This window comes from Salvelinus fontinalis, chromosome 38 (genome assembly GCF_029448725.1).
Source record: "Salvelinus fontinalis isolate EN_2023a chromosome 38, ASM2944872v1, whole genome shotgun sequence".
NCBI classification, from domain to species: domain Eukaryota; kingdom Metazoa; phylum Chordata; class Actinopteri; order Salmoniformes; family Salmonidae; genus Salvelinus; species Salvelinus fontinalis.
The window spans coordinates 6,625,117-6,642,925 of NC_074702.1; the positions used below are offsets into that span (position 1 = coordinate 6,625,117).

Below are 17,809 nucleotides of genomic sequence, written 5' to 3' on the forward strand. Positions count from 1 at the left end.
CTCATGTTCTATGCCCCTTGCTTTAATTTTTCTCTTGTACCTGCTTTCACATCTGTCACCTTTTATTCCTGTGTGCTTTTCTCTTCCTAGAACTTATTTTCCTTCATTATGAACTTACACATCTGAAGAAATGAATCTTGAAGAATTTCCTCTCCAACAATCTGTAGTTCTCTAGAAGACATGAGGATTTCTATTGCTATTCTGTGGTTTGTAGCTTTAGTGTTTGTTGCTTCTTCAGCCTACTCAATTTCCTCTTCATTATTTTGCATGCCTTTTCCAACTGCTCTCTGGTCATGCTGAGCTATTTTTTACTTCGGCCATTCTTTTGACATTTAATATTGTTCCTTGAATTTAAGTTCAGTGCCAATCCCTAGAAACAGTGCAATCATGTTGATCAGTAACATGATAGCCATAATTTCAGGACTTAGATTGAAATCAATCTCACTGAACTGTCCCTGTAATATGATTGATTGTCCATTGCTGTCTGTTTGGATTTTTTTTATTTTAAATAATAAATGCCTTCAACAATGTTCAGTTTCAGTAGTCTTCTGGGTTTGATACAATATCAATCTTGAGCAGCAATTTTTACATTGATTAAGTAGAAGTGCAACGTGTCATTTCTTTAACTCAAGACAAACAATACTTATTTCTAAACTTTTATTTTATTAGGTTCAAGAAAAAAATACATATGTACACAGTATTTACAAAACGGGAGTATTTCATTTCAAATACAATCCAGGGAGGGTTGAGACTGGGGAGGAGGGATATTTTGCAAGTATATCCTTTAGTTCCAGCTAGCTGCAACAAACCACCTGAGCAGCGTAGAAGCAATACTTACTACTGAGAATGGATAGTTACTCAGCAACAATAGTCACTAGCAAACAGATACTCAACATGAAGAGGGTGGAGAAAGGAGATGATAGAAGGGACACATGCAGGTAAGAGAGAAAAGGAGCAACAGAACAAATCCACTAAAGACAGTGAAGAATTAAAAATGAACCGATGCATCAGGCTGAAGTAAGAAAAGGGAATTGTTCAAGTGCAGTCTAATAGGACATATGGAGGCAGGAGTTACACATTGATGAAGTTCAAGAGGAAAAAACAAACCCACAGGTGTCAGAAGGAACAGTTGAAAGAGTAAGAGAAGCAGCAGCACATTTTAAAAAGGAGAAGCATTGTTAGTTAAATGGAAATGTACAGTTAAACTGTCATTGAACAGATTTTTTTTATCAGAACTAAAGCATCAATGTGAGATATGAGAGGTTCTGCGTTGTTAAACATCTGACCAGGAGATAGCACGCTACATGAACTTGACTTCACTGTTGAAGAGGTGTCTGAAATCAACAGAGACAAGACAGAAAAGCATCCTGTTTAGGAAAGGTATAGAGCAACATTCTGATATGGGAGCCAACTACTACCGGACTAATCAAAACTGACAGGAATGTGGCCAAATATAAGCAGATAAGAAAAAAAATATCTAGAATGGAAGAGTATTTTCCTTGATATAATGGAAATTGTATGCTGTATGTCCAGATCCATTTCAAATCCCAAAAAGTTGTTTACATGCTAGAGATACTTATGAATGTGTTTCCAAGTTAAAATAACTCCCATTGTATTACGACAAATACCAAATGCGGGCAAATTAATTTACAGGTAGACCACATGAGGCAGCTGACAAAATGCATCGAGGTTAGACACGCCAAAAATTCACTGACAAAAAAGGTCGCCTTACCAAATATTGATCTGTACTTGAGAAGTTGACAATGACAAAGCAATTTCTAGGGAACACCCTGGTTATGAAAAACAAGAACGCATGCAAATGTTTCTGGACAAACAGTATACATTAACACATGATGGTTTAGAGGTATAGGCCTTCCTAACTATAGACAGATTTCTGGCAAACCTTCCTAACTATAGATTCTTTCTTGCAAACTAGAGGGGGAGAAATTCTGACATTGAATATTTTCTTGATTCAAGTTAAGAATAGTCAAATAAAATACATTCAAAAGACTTGACTAAAACAATTGAAGTCAGGCTCCCATGTATAAGACAACGCAACATTTCAGGTCATATTGACAAAATGGCTTGAACTTGAGTTGGCAGTATCAAGTCTTCCATTTCTCACACTTTTCCCTCTCTCCAGCGTGCTTCTGGAGGCTGGGAGGTGGTGCTCTTTTCACATTCCTTTTGCTCCTGTAATGCAGTACTGCAAGAAGAAAAATAAGAGAAAAGGACTGGTGAAGGGAGCGGGGAAAAGTAAAGATGGACAGAGGATAGGAAGATGAGGAGAGAAGAGACAAGTTGAGTCATGAGTACAACTTCTGAAATTAATGACCGAAGTGACCCGAAACAAGAGCACATATCACACAAAATAGTGCCAGTCAAATGAAAAAGGTATCTATAAATGGGTAGAAGGGTTGCTGAAAAGACTGATCACTCATCCAGACATTCATATTGAAACTGATCCTGCAGTCATGTCATATAAATCTCTCTCTCTCACAGGCTCTCAATCCAATCATTAAGAATATTAATAACATAATGACGGTACCATATTGATATGTTACCATATCAAAACACTGACTCACACCAGCCAAACAGCCAAGTCACTGTTAATCTGAAACAGGTCTGGGTTTGCTCTTTGACAAACTACTTCCAAAGAAATTGACAAACGGGAGACTTGAGCAACACAAACACACACAGTTTGTTTCTTGGCTGATGGGAGTGCAGTGCCTTCAACCAAACCTTTCTCTTGCCATCAGGATGTTGTGTGGTGGTTTTAGTACATTACTTATCTCTTAGGCAGTGATATCAAACCTTTTCAGCAGGGACACCATTTTTTCCACCAGAATTTCTGGGGACAATTTTTTTTGGCCGGAAGAATTTCCAAACCTACTGACACCCTTTAAAAAATATATACCTTCAATTCATTACATGTTCATCTCATCGAAATGAAAATAAACCAATAAATACATTTACTCAATAAAAATTGATTTTTCAAATTATTTTTCTCAAAAACGTTTCTATATTGTCCCATACAATATGACCTATGAATGTTTTCGCATTTCCCTCATGGGTCACGATGCTGACTTTGAATACCACTGCTCTAAGGGGTTCATGAGTACAGATAGCCAGAAAGGTTGAGATGACAGAAATGTATTAAATAAAATCTAAAAAGAAAAATGGGTTTACAGAAGATGAGCATTTTAAAAAATGAGTAAGAAATGAAAGTGGTCAACCAAGTGTGCATATCTAAGGGAAATTTGGCAAGAAAAATATTTGGTTTATACAGCAAATATCCCATTTTCAATCCCCGTAAAAGACCAAAATATAAACCTTCTGTCCTGCACTTATTGAATAAGCGGTCAAAAATATAGGGTAGAAATCACACCAGTGTTTGCACTACAAAAAAGCAGTTACTATTAATTCCCCATTTAAATCCACGGCAATATCAAAAACAGGCAATGTATTCCAAATCATCCACCTTTTTAGATTTGTAATTATAATTTACATATTCACATCAATTGTCTTAAAGAATTAAGTGTTTATTACCCATATCTAAAATGCTTCAGCTTCTCATTCACCATATACGTTTCTGTCAAAATTACACTTGCCCTGGTAAACATAAAACATATCAAAATGACCAATGAATAATTACTGAGAAGAAAAAAATGTACATTAGATACTGACACATCTACTCTATGGATGAACACACAGGACATTTGTTACAGCAGACTTCTGTTCATCCTGAAAGTAGAGTCCTATCTTGTATATAGCCTCATTAGTTTTTTTATTGTCTTACCAAATCCCTTTTATTTATATAATTTGTCTTACTTTTTAACTCTGCATTGTTGGGAAAGGGCTCGTAGGTAAGCATTTCAGTCAACCTGTTGTATTCAGCGCATGTGACAAATACATTTGATATCTCCGCAATGGCACTGAACTCACTAAAATACCTCAAGCTTTGATGTGACTCGAGTTAATACTCTTCAAGGTCATGCCTGAAAACAACAATATGCTGATATTAGATCAACTGATATCACCAACTCATGTTCCATTTCTAGGTTCTATTTATGTATTGCCAATTATGTTGATTTACAATTAACTCTCCACACTAGTCTCCTCGCATCAGATCTTATCAAGAGTATACACAGGGATGTAGCCTAATGTATAACTGCTGGATAGGACCCCAAAATAACTTCTCTACAATCCTTCACTCTCACCTGCCTTTACTGAAAACCAAAAAGTCTGCGAATGGGGTTATAAAAAAATATCACATGGTGATTTCTTAGCGTTAAATATATAAGCAGATTATTTGATTACAAACATTTGATAAGCAGAGTCTTGTATGCTTTAGGACATTAATGTTGACGGCTAAATTAATGTTTTGTGGCAGAATGGCAATTTTCAATTGAGGAGTTACACAAATTCAGGTTTAAAGGGTATCTATCTGCACCTGCATAATTTGACAGTTTGGCTTCACCATTGTCTTGCAAATTAGGGGTGTTCCCCAAGGGTTAATAATGGCACCCTTCATTTTATATCACAATTTCAGACACACTATCATCACGTGGATGGAATTTAGGCAATTACCATAGACTTGATATCATACACCTTAACCCAAACCAATGGTTAGTGTTTGTGAATGAGCCAATAGTGAATACCAGGTGGTCTTTGCTGTGCTGTCATCCACCTCCTTCCAGCACACCAAGTCCTTTTTCTTACCAGCCATACATACATACTCAGCCTTATTGAGCGGAGTGTGGAGCATACAAACCCAGACGTTGCCGCCATCTGCACAGACAGCGATCTCATCTCCATATGGCAGAACTGATCCAGCCACCATATTTGAAGGTGGAGACTTTGCACCATCTTGATGGAGCTGACTTCTTCCTGTGTGGTGGGAGTGCTTGACGACTGCTATTCCATGCTGCTGAGGGGGCTGTTGATCGGCTAACTCAGGAAACACCACAGGCTTGCCCAGAGCCTCAACTTGGTTATTTGGTACTCTTAAGGGGTGGGAGACTGCCTCCTTGTCTGCTCTCAGGGGATAGATGGACTAGAGGTGGATATCCTGCCTCCTGGACACATACAGAGGGATTGCAGAGGCCATTCTTGGTAAAGATTAGGGGACTGTATCCACCATCACACTTTATAAGTCAATGCCTACCAGAAGGGACTGAACGCCAGGCTTGGAGATCTACTATATTAGAGAGCAGATGTAACTGGGATGTAAACTTTGTGGTCAAACTTTGGTGAACTCTGGGTGACGACTGTTGAATGGTGACGCAGGGGATTGTGGGTAGCAGACAACTGTGGGGTAAGGATGGATGTGGCCAACCTGGGCAAGGAGCCAATCAGAACCTTCAGATTTCTCAGTCAATACCTTTCAGGGGTGACAGGTGTGCAGGGCTAGGCAGGAACAGGAAGTGGGGGTAACTTTCCCCACCTGATTGCCAATCGTAGACAGCTTGGGGGAGGGGGGGGGGGGGAGCAGGACATACAAACCACCATCTCCTCCTCTCCCGGATTGGACGCTGGATCACAAAGGCTTCCTGAAAGCAGCAAAGGGCTAGCACAGTCTCTAGAGCTGAACACCTGAACAGACAAACCTCTTCTCTGGTCGATGGTTTGGTTTTGGAGTGGATGAGCAGCCTGTTGAATGAGGGCTTGAGGGATGACTTTAGCTCATTTCGTTTCCATCTCTCTCTTGGGTTCTCAAGGCTTGTCTTCGCATGAGTTTGATGCTGTTGACTTGAGGGAAGGAAAAACATAACAGAACACTGTTAGCTTAAAACTTCTGAGAGCGATAGTGGAAGGGAGACCTTGAGGCTACGCTGTTCCCTGATCTGTGTGAGTTGGCGCTTGATCTTCAGGTCTTAACTTGAACTAATGCCTAACATCATCTGTTCGTCATAAAAACGTTCTAAGTCGAAGGTATAATTAATATCTTGAGCTGATCAGAGATGTGTGGGGCTAAGCTATTCTAAATGTATTTGATGTGCTGCATGTATGCAGATAATCTCCCCCACTCTTGTTATACAGTCCATATCTGTGAGTACAGTGCATCTGTGGGTGGGATCCTCACTGAATTTCAGCCTTAAGTGATTTAGTGCGCCCTAGTGCATATCTCCCTCTTTCTACAGGACTAAATTGTAGTTTCAGTCTAACTACTAGTCTCCCTCCTGAAGTGTAGTGCAGAAGAACTGTAGGGTACATTCCTGACCCTGTCTATCTCTCAGTATCTCCCTTTAGTGTGCTTTCCCCCCTCCCTGGTTAACCCCCCGTCCCCTCAGGAGGCTGCCAGACAGGCTGAGCTGGTTTTGCAGTCTATCTTGCTGGGGTCAGAGGGGAAGAAGGTGACCCCCAGGCCTGTGAGGAAGGCCATGCAAGAGTCTAAACAAAGGAAGCCCAGACTGGACTGCACATACTCCACCGGCAAGTCTGGTCTGAATCTGGGAAAACAGAGGGGGAGAGTCAATTTAAAGTTGGACCATTTCTATCCTATATACAACTACATAAAATGATGAATTGTTAGGAACCATGGAGTTTGGATGAAAGGCCTCTGACGTACGTTTTGAATAAGGCCCTGAGAGCGATCATCCTCTCCCTCTCTACAAACTTGTCTATGAGGTAGGATGCCATGCGTGGGGCTCTCCGGTAGAGCTGGAAAAACCGGTGGAAGTTTCCCAGAGCCCAGGCGGCGCGGAGGGAAAGAGCGTGGGAGACACACTCATCCGCCCGCAGCGCCGCAGTCAGGTACACCAGCTCAGTCGTGATGTCTGTGTGTGGGGGGCAAACACGCAACCAAGAAAATCAGGACATTAAGCTCAATTCTATGCGAGCCAAATTCCAATGCAAAAATATGATTGATGAGGAATATCAGGCAGGTGGTAAGTTACCTCCAGAGTTTTTAGTGAAGATATAGTAGAGTAGTCTGTAAGCAGTGAACTCCCCTATGTTCTCTGACGGGTTGTCCTTATACAGGGCCTTCAGCTGCATCTGGCACTGGTTGAACTCTGCGTGGTCGCCCTGGTAACAACCCAAACATTCAGAGAAGAATGCACATCTAGTACGACACCGCACCTTTAAACTCATACAACGCCTGATGTCAAATACGAGGTAGCAAAGGGGGACAATGTATGGAGAGGACCTCTCACCTTTTCCAGAGCGATGCGTGCATGGCACTCGTATACTTCCACTGTGAACTCTGTACGAACTCCTTGGACCTGAAAGGAGGAGAGACGCCTCCTGTTTTCATATCCTCATACAATAGGACTCAAATACCGAGATAAGACAAAGTGCCTGTTTGACAAAACTAAAGAGGACATGTAAACTGACTGTGAGGTCCTGTCGTATGGACTTCATCTGTTCACAGGCGTAGGGGTAGTCCTGACGGGTCTTCCAGTGGGCCTTCACGGCCAACAGAGACTTCCTCAGCACCTTGCCAGAGACAGGAGATTTGGAGACAAGCATCACACAATCTGAAGGGAGGCCTCAAATAAGGATCCTATCATTCCACGTGACAGGCGATACTCACAGATACGGGACGCACGGTGGCAGGGTCGGGGGCACAGGTGAGTCTCAGGTAGATCTTGGTGATCTCTTGGCAGGTGCCAACGATGGGGCAGTCGTCCCAGCTCAGGTCCTCCTTGGGCAGCTCCAGGTTGTTGATGGACAGCACCAGGGGCTCTGAGCGCATCTTGGTGTTGTGGAAGCGTGCCGCTCGGCTTTGTTTCTTGGCCTCCCGGTGGGGGTCGTGGAAGTCCAGGCCGGCGTTCCCACCTTTCCTCTTCTTGCCCAGGACGGTGGAGTTAGCGTCATTCATGTTTCTGAGAAGAGAAGCCGAAATGTTATCAGCACAATGAGAATCAGGGAAAGGTGAATATTAGTTTGTGGGTGGGTCAAGGCAAATGACTTGAAAGAAGATATCACCCAAAACTAGCTTTTGGTATTTGTTTCATTAGTCCATTGTTGATATAGTCCCAGAATGTTTTGCATGTCAGCAATCAAGTTTTCAAGATGTATCACTTTCAAAATACAGCCGGTATGACGCATTTTGCAGTTTGGCATAATATGATGCAAAATGCATAATTCCGGCTACATTTCTGTATTTGAAAGTTGTATATCTTGAAAACTTGATTGCTGACATGCAAAACATTTCGGCTAGAATTTTTCCTTGAGGCCAAAACATGCTTGTTTACCTCCGTCCTCTGTTGCCTCTTCCGCCCCTTCCTCGTCCCCTCTCTCCACCCCCTCTGCCTCGGTCCCTGTCGCCCCCACGGCCACGCCCTCCTTTCTGGTTGCGCCGGGGAAGCTGGGTTCGGAGGTCACTGGACATGCTGCTGTCCGACTGGGACTCAGAGTCACTGGAAGAGGAGAAGGAACAGGACATTACAACATAAAACTACACAGCATACTTTCTCTCTTTAGAGTGGCAATCATTATACTATATTAAGGGGAATATTTGACCTATAACAAAGCAGGTTGGGACAAATAACACACCTCGCCAATTATGAAAAAAAAAAAAAAAAATCACTGGACTAACCCAAAACACACACACACACACTGTCTCTCACCTGCGCCTATGTCTCTGGCCATTGCGGTCCCTGTGTCGGCTGTGAGAGGGAGAGGGGGAGCGAGAGGAGGAGCCTGAGGAGCTGGATGAGGGGCTTCTCTGGGAGAAGACGTTCCTGTAGTGCCCCACCCTGGCCCCACCACCCCTGCCACGCGTAGCCCCACCTGTAACCCCACCACGACCAACAGAACTCTCCAGAGTCCTCTGGGTGGGTACAGCCTCCCAGCGAGACTGCTTGGCCTTCAGTCTGGACGGAGAGAGAGGAGAGAAGGGACTAGGATGACTAGCACCTCTTGATAGGGCTTAGGCAGAAATGAGGTATTTGGTCTCCGAAAGGGGATTTGGGCAAAGTTCGGCAGACGGCGAAACATCGGGCTAAGTTCGACGAAACATTGGGCTAAGTTCGGCGAAACATCGGGCTAAGTTCGGCTGACGGTGAAACATCGGGCTTAGCTCGGCGGACGGTGAAACATCGGGCTAAGTTCCTAGACGGTGAAACATCAGGCCAAGTTCCTAGACAGTGAAACATCAGGCTAAGTTCCTAGACGGTGAAACATCAGGCTAAGTTCCTAGACGGTGAAACATCAGGCCAAGTTCCTAGACGGTGAAACATCAGGCCAAGTTCCTAGACGGTGAAACATCAGGCTAAGTTCCTAGACGGTGAAACATCAGGCTAAGTTCCTAGACGGTGAAACATCAGGCCAAGTTCCTAGACGGTGAAACATCAGGCCAAGTTCCTAGACGGTGAAACATCAGGCCAAGTTCCTAGACGGTGAAACATCAGGCTAAGTTCCTAGACGGTGAAACATCAGGCTAAGTTCCTAGACGGTGAAACATCAGGCTAAGTTCCTAGACGGTGAAACATCAGGCTAAGTTCCTAGACGGTGAAACATCAGGCTAAGTTCCAAGACAGTGAAACATCAGGCTAAGTTCCTAGACGGTGAAACATCAGGCTAAGTTCCTAGACGGTGAAACACCAGGCTAAGTTCCAAGACAGTGAAACATCAGGCTAAGTTCCTAGACAGTGAAACATCAGGCTAAGTTCCTAGACGGTGAAACATCAGGCTAAGTTCCTAGACGGTGAAGCACCAGGCTAAGTTCCTAGACGGTGAAACATCAGGCTAAGTTCCTAGACGGTGAAGCACCAGGCTAAGTTCCTAGACGGTGAAACATCAGGCTAAGTTCCTAGACGGTGAAACATCAGGCTAAGTTCCAAGACAGTGAAACATCAGGCTAAGTTCCTAGACAGTGAAACATCAGGCTAAGTTCCTAGACAGTGAAACATCAGGCTAAGTTCCTAGACAGTGAAACATCAGGCTAAGTTCCTAGACGGTGAAACATCAGGCTAAGTTCCTAGACGGTGAAACACCAGGCTAAGTTCCAAGACAGTGAAACATCAGGCTAAGTTCCTAGACAGTGAAACATCAGGCTAAGTTCCTAGACGGTGAAACATCAGGCTAAGTTCCTAGACGGTGAAGAACCAGGCTAAGTTCCTAGACGGTGAAACATCAGGCTAAGTTCCTAGACGGTGAAACATCAGGCTAAGTTCCAAGACAGTGAAACATCAGGCTAAGTTCCTAGACAGTGAAACATCAGGCTAAGTTCCTAGACGGTGAAACATCAGGCTAAGTTCCTAGACGGTGAAACATCAGGCTAAGTTCCTAGACGGTGAAACATCAGGCTAAGTTCCTAGACAGTGAAACATCAGGCTAAGTTCGTAGAACAACTCCTCCACTCACTCAGGCAGAGGTTCGCGGTCCCAGTCGATGGTGTAGGCAGACCCATCCTGTAGTCTTTTCTGTAGGACCTCCTTCAGCCCCTTTTCGGTGCGGTCCTTGTCTTCCTCATTCTCACAGGCTGTGAAGCAGCGCTGAACATACTCCTTCATCGCCTGGGGCCAGTCCTGGGGCCTGAGGGAATCATTTTTATAATCAGCATCGCAACAGTAAATCAGGGGGAAAGGAAACTGGTTTGGGAGTACTAGGTCAATTTGAAGTGACTAATTATTAGTTTGAGAAAGCGGGACATGGTACTTCTGAAATCTATTGGATGCAGATTTTAAACCCCTGTCATCTTCTGATCATGAGTAGAGATACGTCATTCTTCCCCAGTAGGTATTAAGGATAGTAAAGACAGATTATTGGTGTCATTAGTAGCTGTCTCCTCACCGTGTCTGGGCACCACCAGGTGCAGCAGGAGCAGCAGCTGGGGAGGAAGGAGTAGCAGCCAATCCGGTGGGTTGTTCCCCAGAAGGGAAACTCTGATTGGTCATGACGTAGGGTCGCTTGGGAATGTTGAACTTCATCGCACCTGCTCCAGGTGCCTCTGTGGAAGACAATAAAGAAGGCATTGAAACATAGACAATAACACCAAGTGATGGGAAACAAACACAAAGACAAGCTGACAGAAAAACATGCTTGAGATACCTGAACACACACACAACTCAATACCCTCACACACTTACGTTTCATGCGGTGCCAGAGCTGCTGTCCTTGTTGCTGTGGCTGTTGTTGTTGTTGATGGTTCTTGTTTTTGTTGGCCTCTCCTCTCCCAGCTCCTGGTCCATACTGACCCTGTCCTTGTTGCTGGTGTTGGTTGTTATTCTGCTGCTGCTGGTACGAGTTCTGAGTGTGGTAGCTCTGCCCATAGCTGGGCCTGCCCTGGTTGTGGTTGTAACCTCTCATCTGATTGGGGTCGTTGTTGGGGTAGGGCATGGGGTTGTAGGAGTTCTGCCCTGGAGGAAGGGGGTACTGGGAGTTGGGAGGGATGGCTGGGGGAGGGGGGGGTGGGGGCTGCTCAGAGCTAGTGGGGCTCTGGGGGGGTGGTTGAGGGGCAGCAGGAGGAGGGGGTTGTGGCTGAGAGGGGTAGCTGGAGGACTGGTCATCCATCCCGGGCAGGGATGGAGGCTGGGAAGGTAGGGACAAATATTAGATGGGGGAAAATAAACTTGTGAAAGAAAGATAATAAACTGCAGAGATTCCAAAAACTTCAAACTGAGAATATCTCAGACTTCAGCTCCAGACATATTCTTAGTGGGAGGATTACATTATGCTGAGCCGCGAGGCACCGGGTAAAGGCCCGTTACGTCATCGGTCGAAAGCGGGGAGGAGCGTCCTTCTCAAACCGAACAGTCATCTGTGCCCCTTCTCAAACCGAACAGTCATCTGTGCCCCTTCTCAAACCGAACAGTCATCTGTGCCCCTTCTCAAACCGAACAGTCATCTGTGCCCCTTCTCAAACCGAACAGTCATCTGTGCCCCTTCTCAAACCGAACAGTCATCTGTGCCCCTTCTCAAACCGAACAGTCATCTGTGCCCCTTCTCAAACCGAACAGTCATCTGTGCCCCTTCTCAAACCGAACAGTCATCTGTGCCCCTTCTCAAACCGAACAGTCATCTGTGCCCCTTCTCAAACCGAACAGTCATCTGTGCCCCTTCTCAAACCGAACAGTCATCTGTGCCCCTTCTCAAACCGAACAGTCATCTGTGCCCCTTCTCAAACCGAACAGTCATCTGTGCCCCTTCTCAAACCGAACAGTCATCTGTGCCCCTTCTCAAACCGAACAGTCATCTGTGCCCCTTCTCAAACCGAACAGTCATCTGTGCCCCTTCTCAAACCGAACAGTCATCTGTGCCCCTTCTCAAACCGAACAGTCATCTGTGCCCCTTCTCAAACCGAACAGTCATCTGTGCCCCTTCTCAAACCGAACAGTCATCTGTGCCCCTTCTCAAACCGAACAGTCATCTGTGCCCCTTCTCAAACCGAACAGTCATCTGTGCCCCTTCTCAAACCGAACAGTCATCTGTGCCCCTTCTCAAACCGAACAGTCATCTGTGCCCCTTCTCAAACCGAACAGTCATCTGTGCCCCTTCTCAAACCGAACAGTCATCTGTGCCCCTTCTCAAACCGAACAGTCATCTGTGCCACTCAGTCATTTTGTCAACAAGGCAGCATGACATTGACCAATCAACAGTGTAGGGTTGTACCTGACAGTGTGAGATAATTAGGGACGCTTGTCAGGGAAGAAATAGAACATTATTCAAATGCCAGTCATCAATAACATCTTAATTCATACGTTTGATTCCTGGCGCGCTTCTGTCCGGAAACAGAAAGTAATTTTTACACAAACGCCTGGCATTGGGGACTCATTTAGTCAATGACTCATAAACTGCAATAGAAGAAGAGTGAAGTAAACTGAAAACTTGATTGATTTAAGTAGCAACAGTAGCAGTTTTCTGATGGTTACCTGTTCAGTTGGAGTGGTGGGAGAGGGGTAAGGTCCTGGAGGTACACCATACTGGCCCTGAGGAGGATAGCCACCACCACCATACTGGAGAATCAGAGGAAAACACACTTCAAATATGGTACTGGCTTGGCTTCTACCAATGGTTTTATGTTGTGTATTCTGTCGGTGTATCGTGTGTTAACAGTTCATCGTTTTTTTAGTCGCAAAGTGCCAGTTTTGTAATGTGTAGGCTAAATCGAACAATTCCAATTCCTTATCTAAATGCTATAGTGCATAAAGCCGGCCTCAGTGTCGGGATATCATTACCAAGGACTATTATCATTACAGTTCATCTGAAATGTAGAGGGTGCGGAGGATATGTACACGTACGGGGCCCGGCGCCATGGGGTAGTAGTAATTGTAGGGGTAGGTGTACCCAGGATACGGCTGCTGCTGGTTCTGTTGGTACCACTGTTGGTAGTACTGCTGCTGTTGCTGTTGCTGTATGGCTGTGGACTCAGTTACTGCAGGCTGAAACTGACCAGCCTGAAAACAAACAGACAACTACTAAGTGATGAGAGATCAAATCCGAACGAAAGCCTACTCGTCCATTTGAATCATATTCGGGTAAAAAGCCAGGAAGACCTGGGCCCGAATCCACAAAGGCTCAGAGTAGGAGTGCTGATCTAGGACCAGTTTAGCCTTTTAGAATCCTAATCAATGAGACTACATACACAGGTTGGGACCTGATCCTAGATCTGCACTCTTACTTTGAGACGCTTTGTGGATACGAGCCCAGATCAGACAGTTGTGTGTCTGTCAGGAAGGAAAATATGGTCCATGCTGTACAGCTCGTCAAGTTAAGATAACTGTTGAGGTAATATATTATACCCAATAACAAGCGCCTTTGAGATTAAAGCCGGGTCTACACCACACAATTTTGGCTCCGATTTAGCTGTCCCAAACAAGTTTTTGAGATTGGAGATAAAATCTCCATGTCATTGCCTACCCGGGCCCGTCGCCGTCACCGTCGTTTAATGTGAGCGGGTCAGAGACTCAATCTGAGGGTTACTGATCTCGTCTTTGAGCAATCCCAGACGTCCCGATATTTTCCAGCATGTTTGATTTTATCGGACCCAAATCTGCAAAGGTCTTGTAGTGTGAGATGTGCAACGACAAGTTGAGAACGATGCTCAGCAATAGCCAATGAGAGTTTGCCAGAGAAGCCAGTGAGATGACTCTCGAGCAGGAGCGATGACTACTACTAGTATGTGTTTGTACTTGCCTTTAACCAAAGCGTCAAATTGTTAAAGCTCTGAAGCTCACAAGCAATGTTATTTAATTCAAAACGTAAGCTAGATATTTCAAATTTGTATGGGAAGCGTGAATGACAAAACGTTTTTCAGGCTGCTTTGAGCCACAGTTCGTAGCTACGTTGAATGTAATCACATGATTGTTATTTTGGCAAGACAGCATGGTAAGGAGAATCCTCACGACCAGGTCAACAATCTTGTAGTGCACCACTACGTTGGCAAGACAAAAAGAACTACAGGAAAGACAGCCATTTAATGTTAGAGGCTCAGCGATGTTAGGATTTTGAAAGTCGTGTAGTGTCCACCCAACTTTTTTTTTTAAAGGCACTGTTACTATGCCAATAATTGCAACAATTAGACCAGCATTTCATTTAAAAATGGGGCCACGGGAAAAACTCAAGTAAAAAAAAAAAGTTCTTAGTTCATAGAACTGGCGTTACATCAGCAACATTCAGTAGCTGCTAGATGGGGTTGTAATAAACTGAGAAGCTTCGTTTTTTTGACTATAAATATGTCTCTCTTTTGGAATGGTTTAAGCTGCAAAATATTATGGCCCCGTCACTGAAACAGTTGACTCAAGAACATATGTGTATTCTGTTTCACTCTACAATGCCCACAAGTCACGCAGAACTCATTAGAACAGAATGGACGAACAGGCACTAAATCAGACTGGGGGAAAAAGAACATCACTAGTTAGATTTCCATCCAATTGGCAACAGATTTTAATGCGAATATTCTAAAATCCACAAAGAAAATATGCAAATTTTCCCTCCAATGGTGATTTTCAACCAAACTGACTCGTTGGAGAAATCTGTGCTTTATGACAGTGCACACAAAATGTAATTTTTCGCTTAAGTTTTCATGTATCTAATAAAAATGAAACATTCAGTGTGTTTTCATTGCATCTTCAACTCTACCGATAGTTTTTGTTAACTCAAAATAACACAACGACAAGGTTCCAGTTTAACAAAGTTTACTGTACCGTATGAACACACTCAAAGGTAGCCATTACACTCAAGGCTAGGTCCATCGACAACCAGACTCCCTGCGCAGGCGCACTCTTGACTGAGTGATAGCCCAGTAATAACAGAAATATAGGGATACTTAAAACATCAGCTTAACAAGTTGTCACAAACTGTTGCGTTAAATAGCACATTTTCCTATTCTGGTCTTGGCACATGCACTCTAGCCAACAGCTTGCAGATACAGTGCGGGTAAACTGTGCAGGTAGGATAGTCTACATTATTATGGATATTTGTATTTGGCAAACAGCAGTCAAGCATCGATCATGTCACCAGAATAAGACCCTCGATATTTACTGTAAAGGAGCATCAATCTCATAGTGTGCACTTTCACCATTCTTCCAAGATGGCGTAGCAGTCGGACGTGTGTTTGTCTTGTCCCGTCTTGTCCCGCGTAAATAGTCCTCGTATTTTTTGTGTACATTTCGTATATATTTCACTTTCCATCTAGGAACTGAATATACATTCCCGCAACCCGCCTCACCCAATGTGGTACGGATCTGCTATTTTTTTATACTTTAGAACCGTAACCCCAATCAGAAGCTAGCCAGATAACTAGCTACTAGCTAGTAGTCAGTTAGCCACTGCTACGGTCTTCACCCTTAACTCGGACACCAGCCAGCTTCAGCTCGGGCCAATACCTGCCAGTCTGCAGGCGCGATATCAACCCAGAGCATATAGGACTGCTTTTTCTCTACCACATCACCGGATTCCTGACGCAAGCTCTGGACAATTACACCGGATCATCGTCGCTAGCTAGCTGCAACCAAGTGGCTACTACTGGCTAATACCTCTGTCCCGAAACAAGCACCAGTTAGCCTTGAGCTAGCCTCGAGCTAGGCCCATCTGCCGGCTAGCCGAAGAGGTCTACCAGCGAATTCTTGGGCTACAATACCTCATTTGCCAATTGGACTGGACCCTTTATTGCCGACACGGAGCCCCGCCGATCCATCACGACTGGTCTGCCGACGTAATTGTCCGAGGTGGTTTCAACAGGCTTTTCCATTGCGACGTTTCTGAATACCCATCTGCTAATTATTAGCTGTCTTATCGGCTGCTATCTAAATAAGTATACCAGACAATTTTTTTCTTTTTTCTTGGGTCACTATATCTATTTTGCCAATTGGATCGATCCCCTCTACCACACGGAACCCCACTAATCTACCGACGGAAACGAACGAGGTGACAAAAAAAAATATATATAATAAATAAAAAAACAGACCTCCATCCTATGTTATCTTGCTACCGATAGCCAGCTACTCGGCCAGCTGTCTGGATCGCCGTGACCCCAACCAACCTCTACTCACTGGACCCTTATGATCACTCGATTAAGCATGCCTCTCCTTAATGTAAATATGCCTTGTCCATTGCTGTTCTGGTTAGTGTTTATAGGCTTATTTCACTGTAGAGCCTCTAGCCCTGCTCACTATATATCCAACCTCTCAGTTCCACCACCCACATATGCGATGACATCACCTGGTTTCAATGATGTTTCTAGAGACAATATCTCTCTCAGCATCACTCATTACCTAGGTTTACCTCCACTGTATTCACATCCTACCATACCTTTGTCTGTACATTATTCCTTGAAGCTATTTTATCGCCCCCAGAAACTTCCTTTTACTCTCTGTTCTAGACGTTCTAAACGACCAATTCTCATAGCTTTTAGCTGTACCCTTATCCTACTCCTCCTCTGTTCCTCTGGTGATGTAGAGGTGAATCCAGGCCCTGCAGCACCTAGCTCCACTCCTATTCCCCAGGCGCTCTCTTTTGATGACTTCTGTAACCGTAATAGCCTTGGTTTCATGCATGTTAACATTAGAAGCCTCCTCCCTAAGTTTGTTTTGTTCACTGCTTTAGCACACTCTGCCAACCCAGATGTTTTAGCCGTGTCTGAATCCTGGCTTAGGAAGACCACCAAAAATTCTGACATTTTCATCCCTAACTACAAGATTTTCAGACAAGATAGAACGGCCAAAGGGGGCGGTGTTGCAATCTACTGCAAGGATTGCCTGCAGAGTTATGTTCTACTATCCAGGTCTGTTCCGAAACAATTTGAACTTCTACTTTTAAAAATCCACCTCTCTAAAAACAAGTCTCTCACTGTTGCCGCCTGCTATAGACCACCCTCTGCCCCCAGCTGTGCTCTGGACACCATATGTGAACTGATTGCCCCCCATCTATCTTCAGAGCTTGTGCTGCTAGGCGACCTAAATTGGAACATGCTTAACACCCCAGCCATCCTACAATCTAAGCTTGATGCCCTCAATCTCACACAAATTATCAATGAACCTACCAGGTATCACCCCAATTCCGTAAACACGGGTACCCTCATAGACATCATCCTAACCAATTTGCCCTCCAAATACACCTCTGCTGTTTTCAACCAAGATCTCAGCGATCACTGCCTCATTGCCTGTATCCGTAATGGGTCAGCGATCAAACGACCTCCACTCATCACTGTCAAACGCTCCCTGAAACACTTCAGCGAGCAGGCCTTTCTAATCGACCTGGCCGAGGTATCCAGGAAGGATATTGATCTCATCCCGTCAGTAGAGGATGCCTGGATATTTTTAAAAAATGCCTTCCTCACCATCTTGAATAAGCATGCCCCATTCAAGAAATTTAGAACCAGGAACAGATATAGCCCTTGGTTCTCTCCTGACCTGACTGC

General features: G+C 44.4%; 1 protein-coding gene across 2 annotated transcripts in view; it reads right to left on the bottom strand.

Annotated features, from left to right (window-relative positions):
* Window positions 1–643: 643 nt before the first annotated feature.
* LOC129837873 (leukocyte receptor cluster member 8 homolog) overlaps window positions 644–17,809 on the bottom strand; it is a 32,599-nt gene continuing 15,433 nt past the window's right edge. The window contains exons 3-15 of one of the 2 annotated variants that reach the window (XM_055904359.1): window positions 13,191–13,346; window positions 12,822–12,905; window positions 11,040–11,481; window positions 10,744–10,900; window positions 10,315–10,485; window positions 8,577–8,822; window positions 8,202–8,366; window positions 7,538–7,829; window positions 7,339–7,440; window positions 7,158–7,226; window positions 6,900–7,029; window positions 6,572–6,779; window positions 644–6,452 (exon numbers count right to left, since the gene is read on the bottom strand). In XM_055904359.1, coding sequence (XP_055760334.1) covers window positions 6,290–6,452; window positions 6,572–6,779; window positions 6,900–7,029; window positions 7,158–7,226; window positions 7,339–7,440; window positions 7,538–7,829; window positions 8,202–8,366; window positions 8,577–8,822; window positions 10,315–10,485; window positions 10,744–10,900; window positions 11,040–11,481; window positions 12,822–12,905; window positions 13,191–13,346 — 2,385 coding nt within the window. In that variant the 3' untranslated portion in view covers window positions 644–6,289. The remainder of the gene's footprint in view (window positions 6,453–6,571; window positions 6,780–6,899; window positions 7,030–7,157; window positions 7,227–7,338; window positions 7,441–7,537; window positions 7,830–8,201; window positions 8,367–8,576; window positions 8,823–10,314; window positions 10,486–10,743; window positions 10,901–11,039; window positions 11,482–12,821; window positions 12,906–13,190; window positions 13,347–17,809) is intronic. The other variant, XM_055904360.1, reaches the window with a different exon arrangement.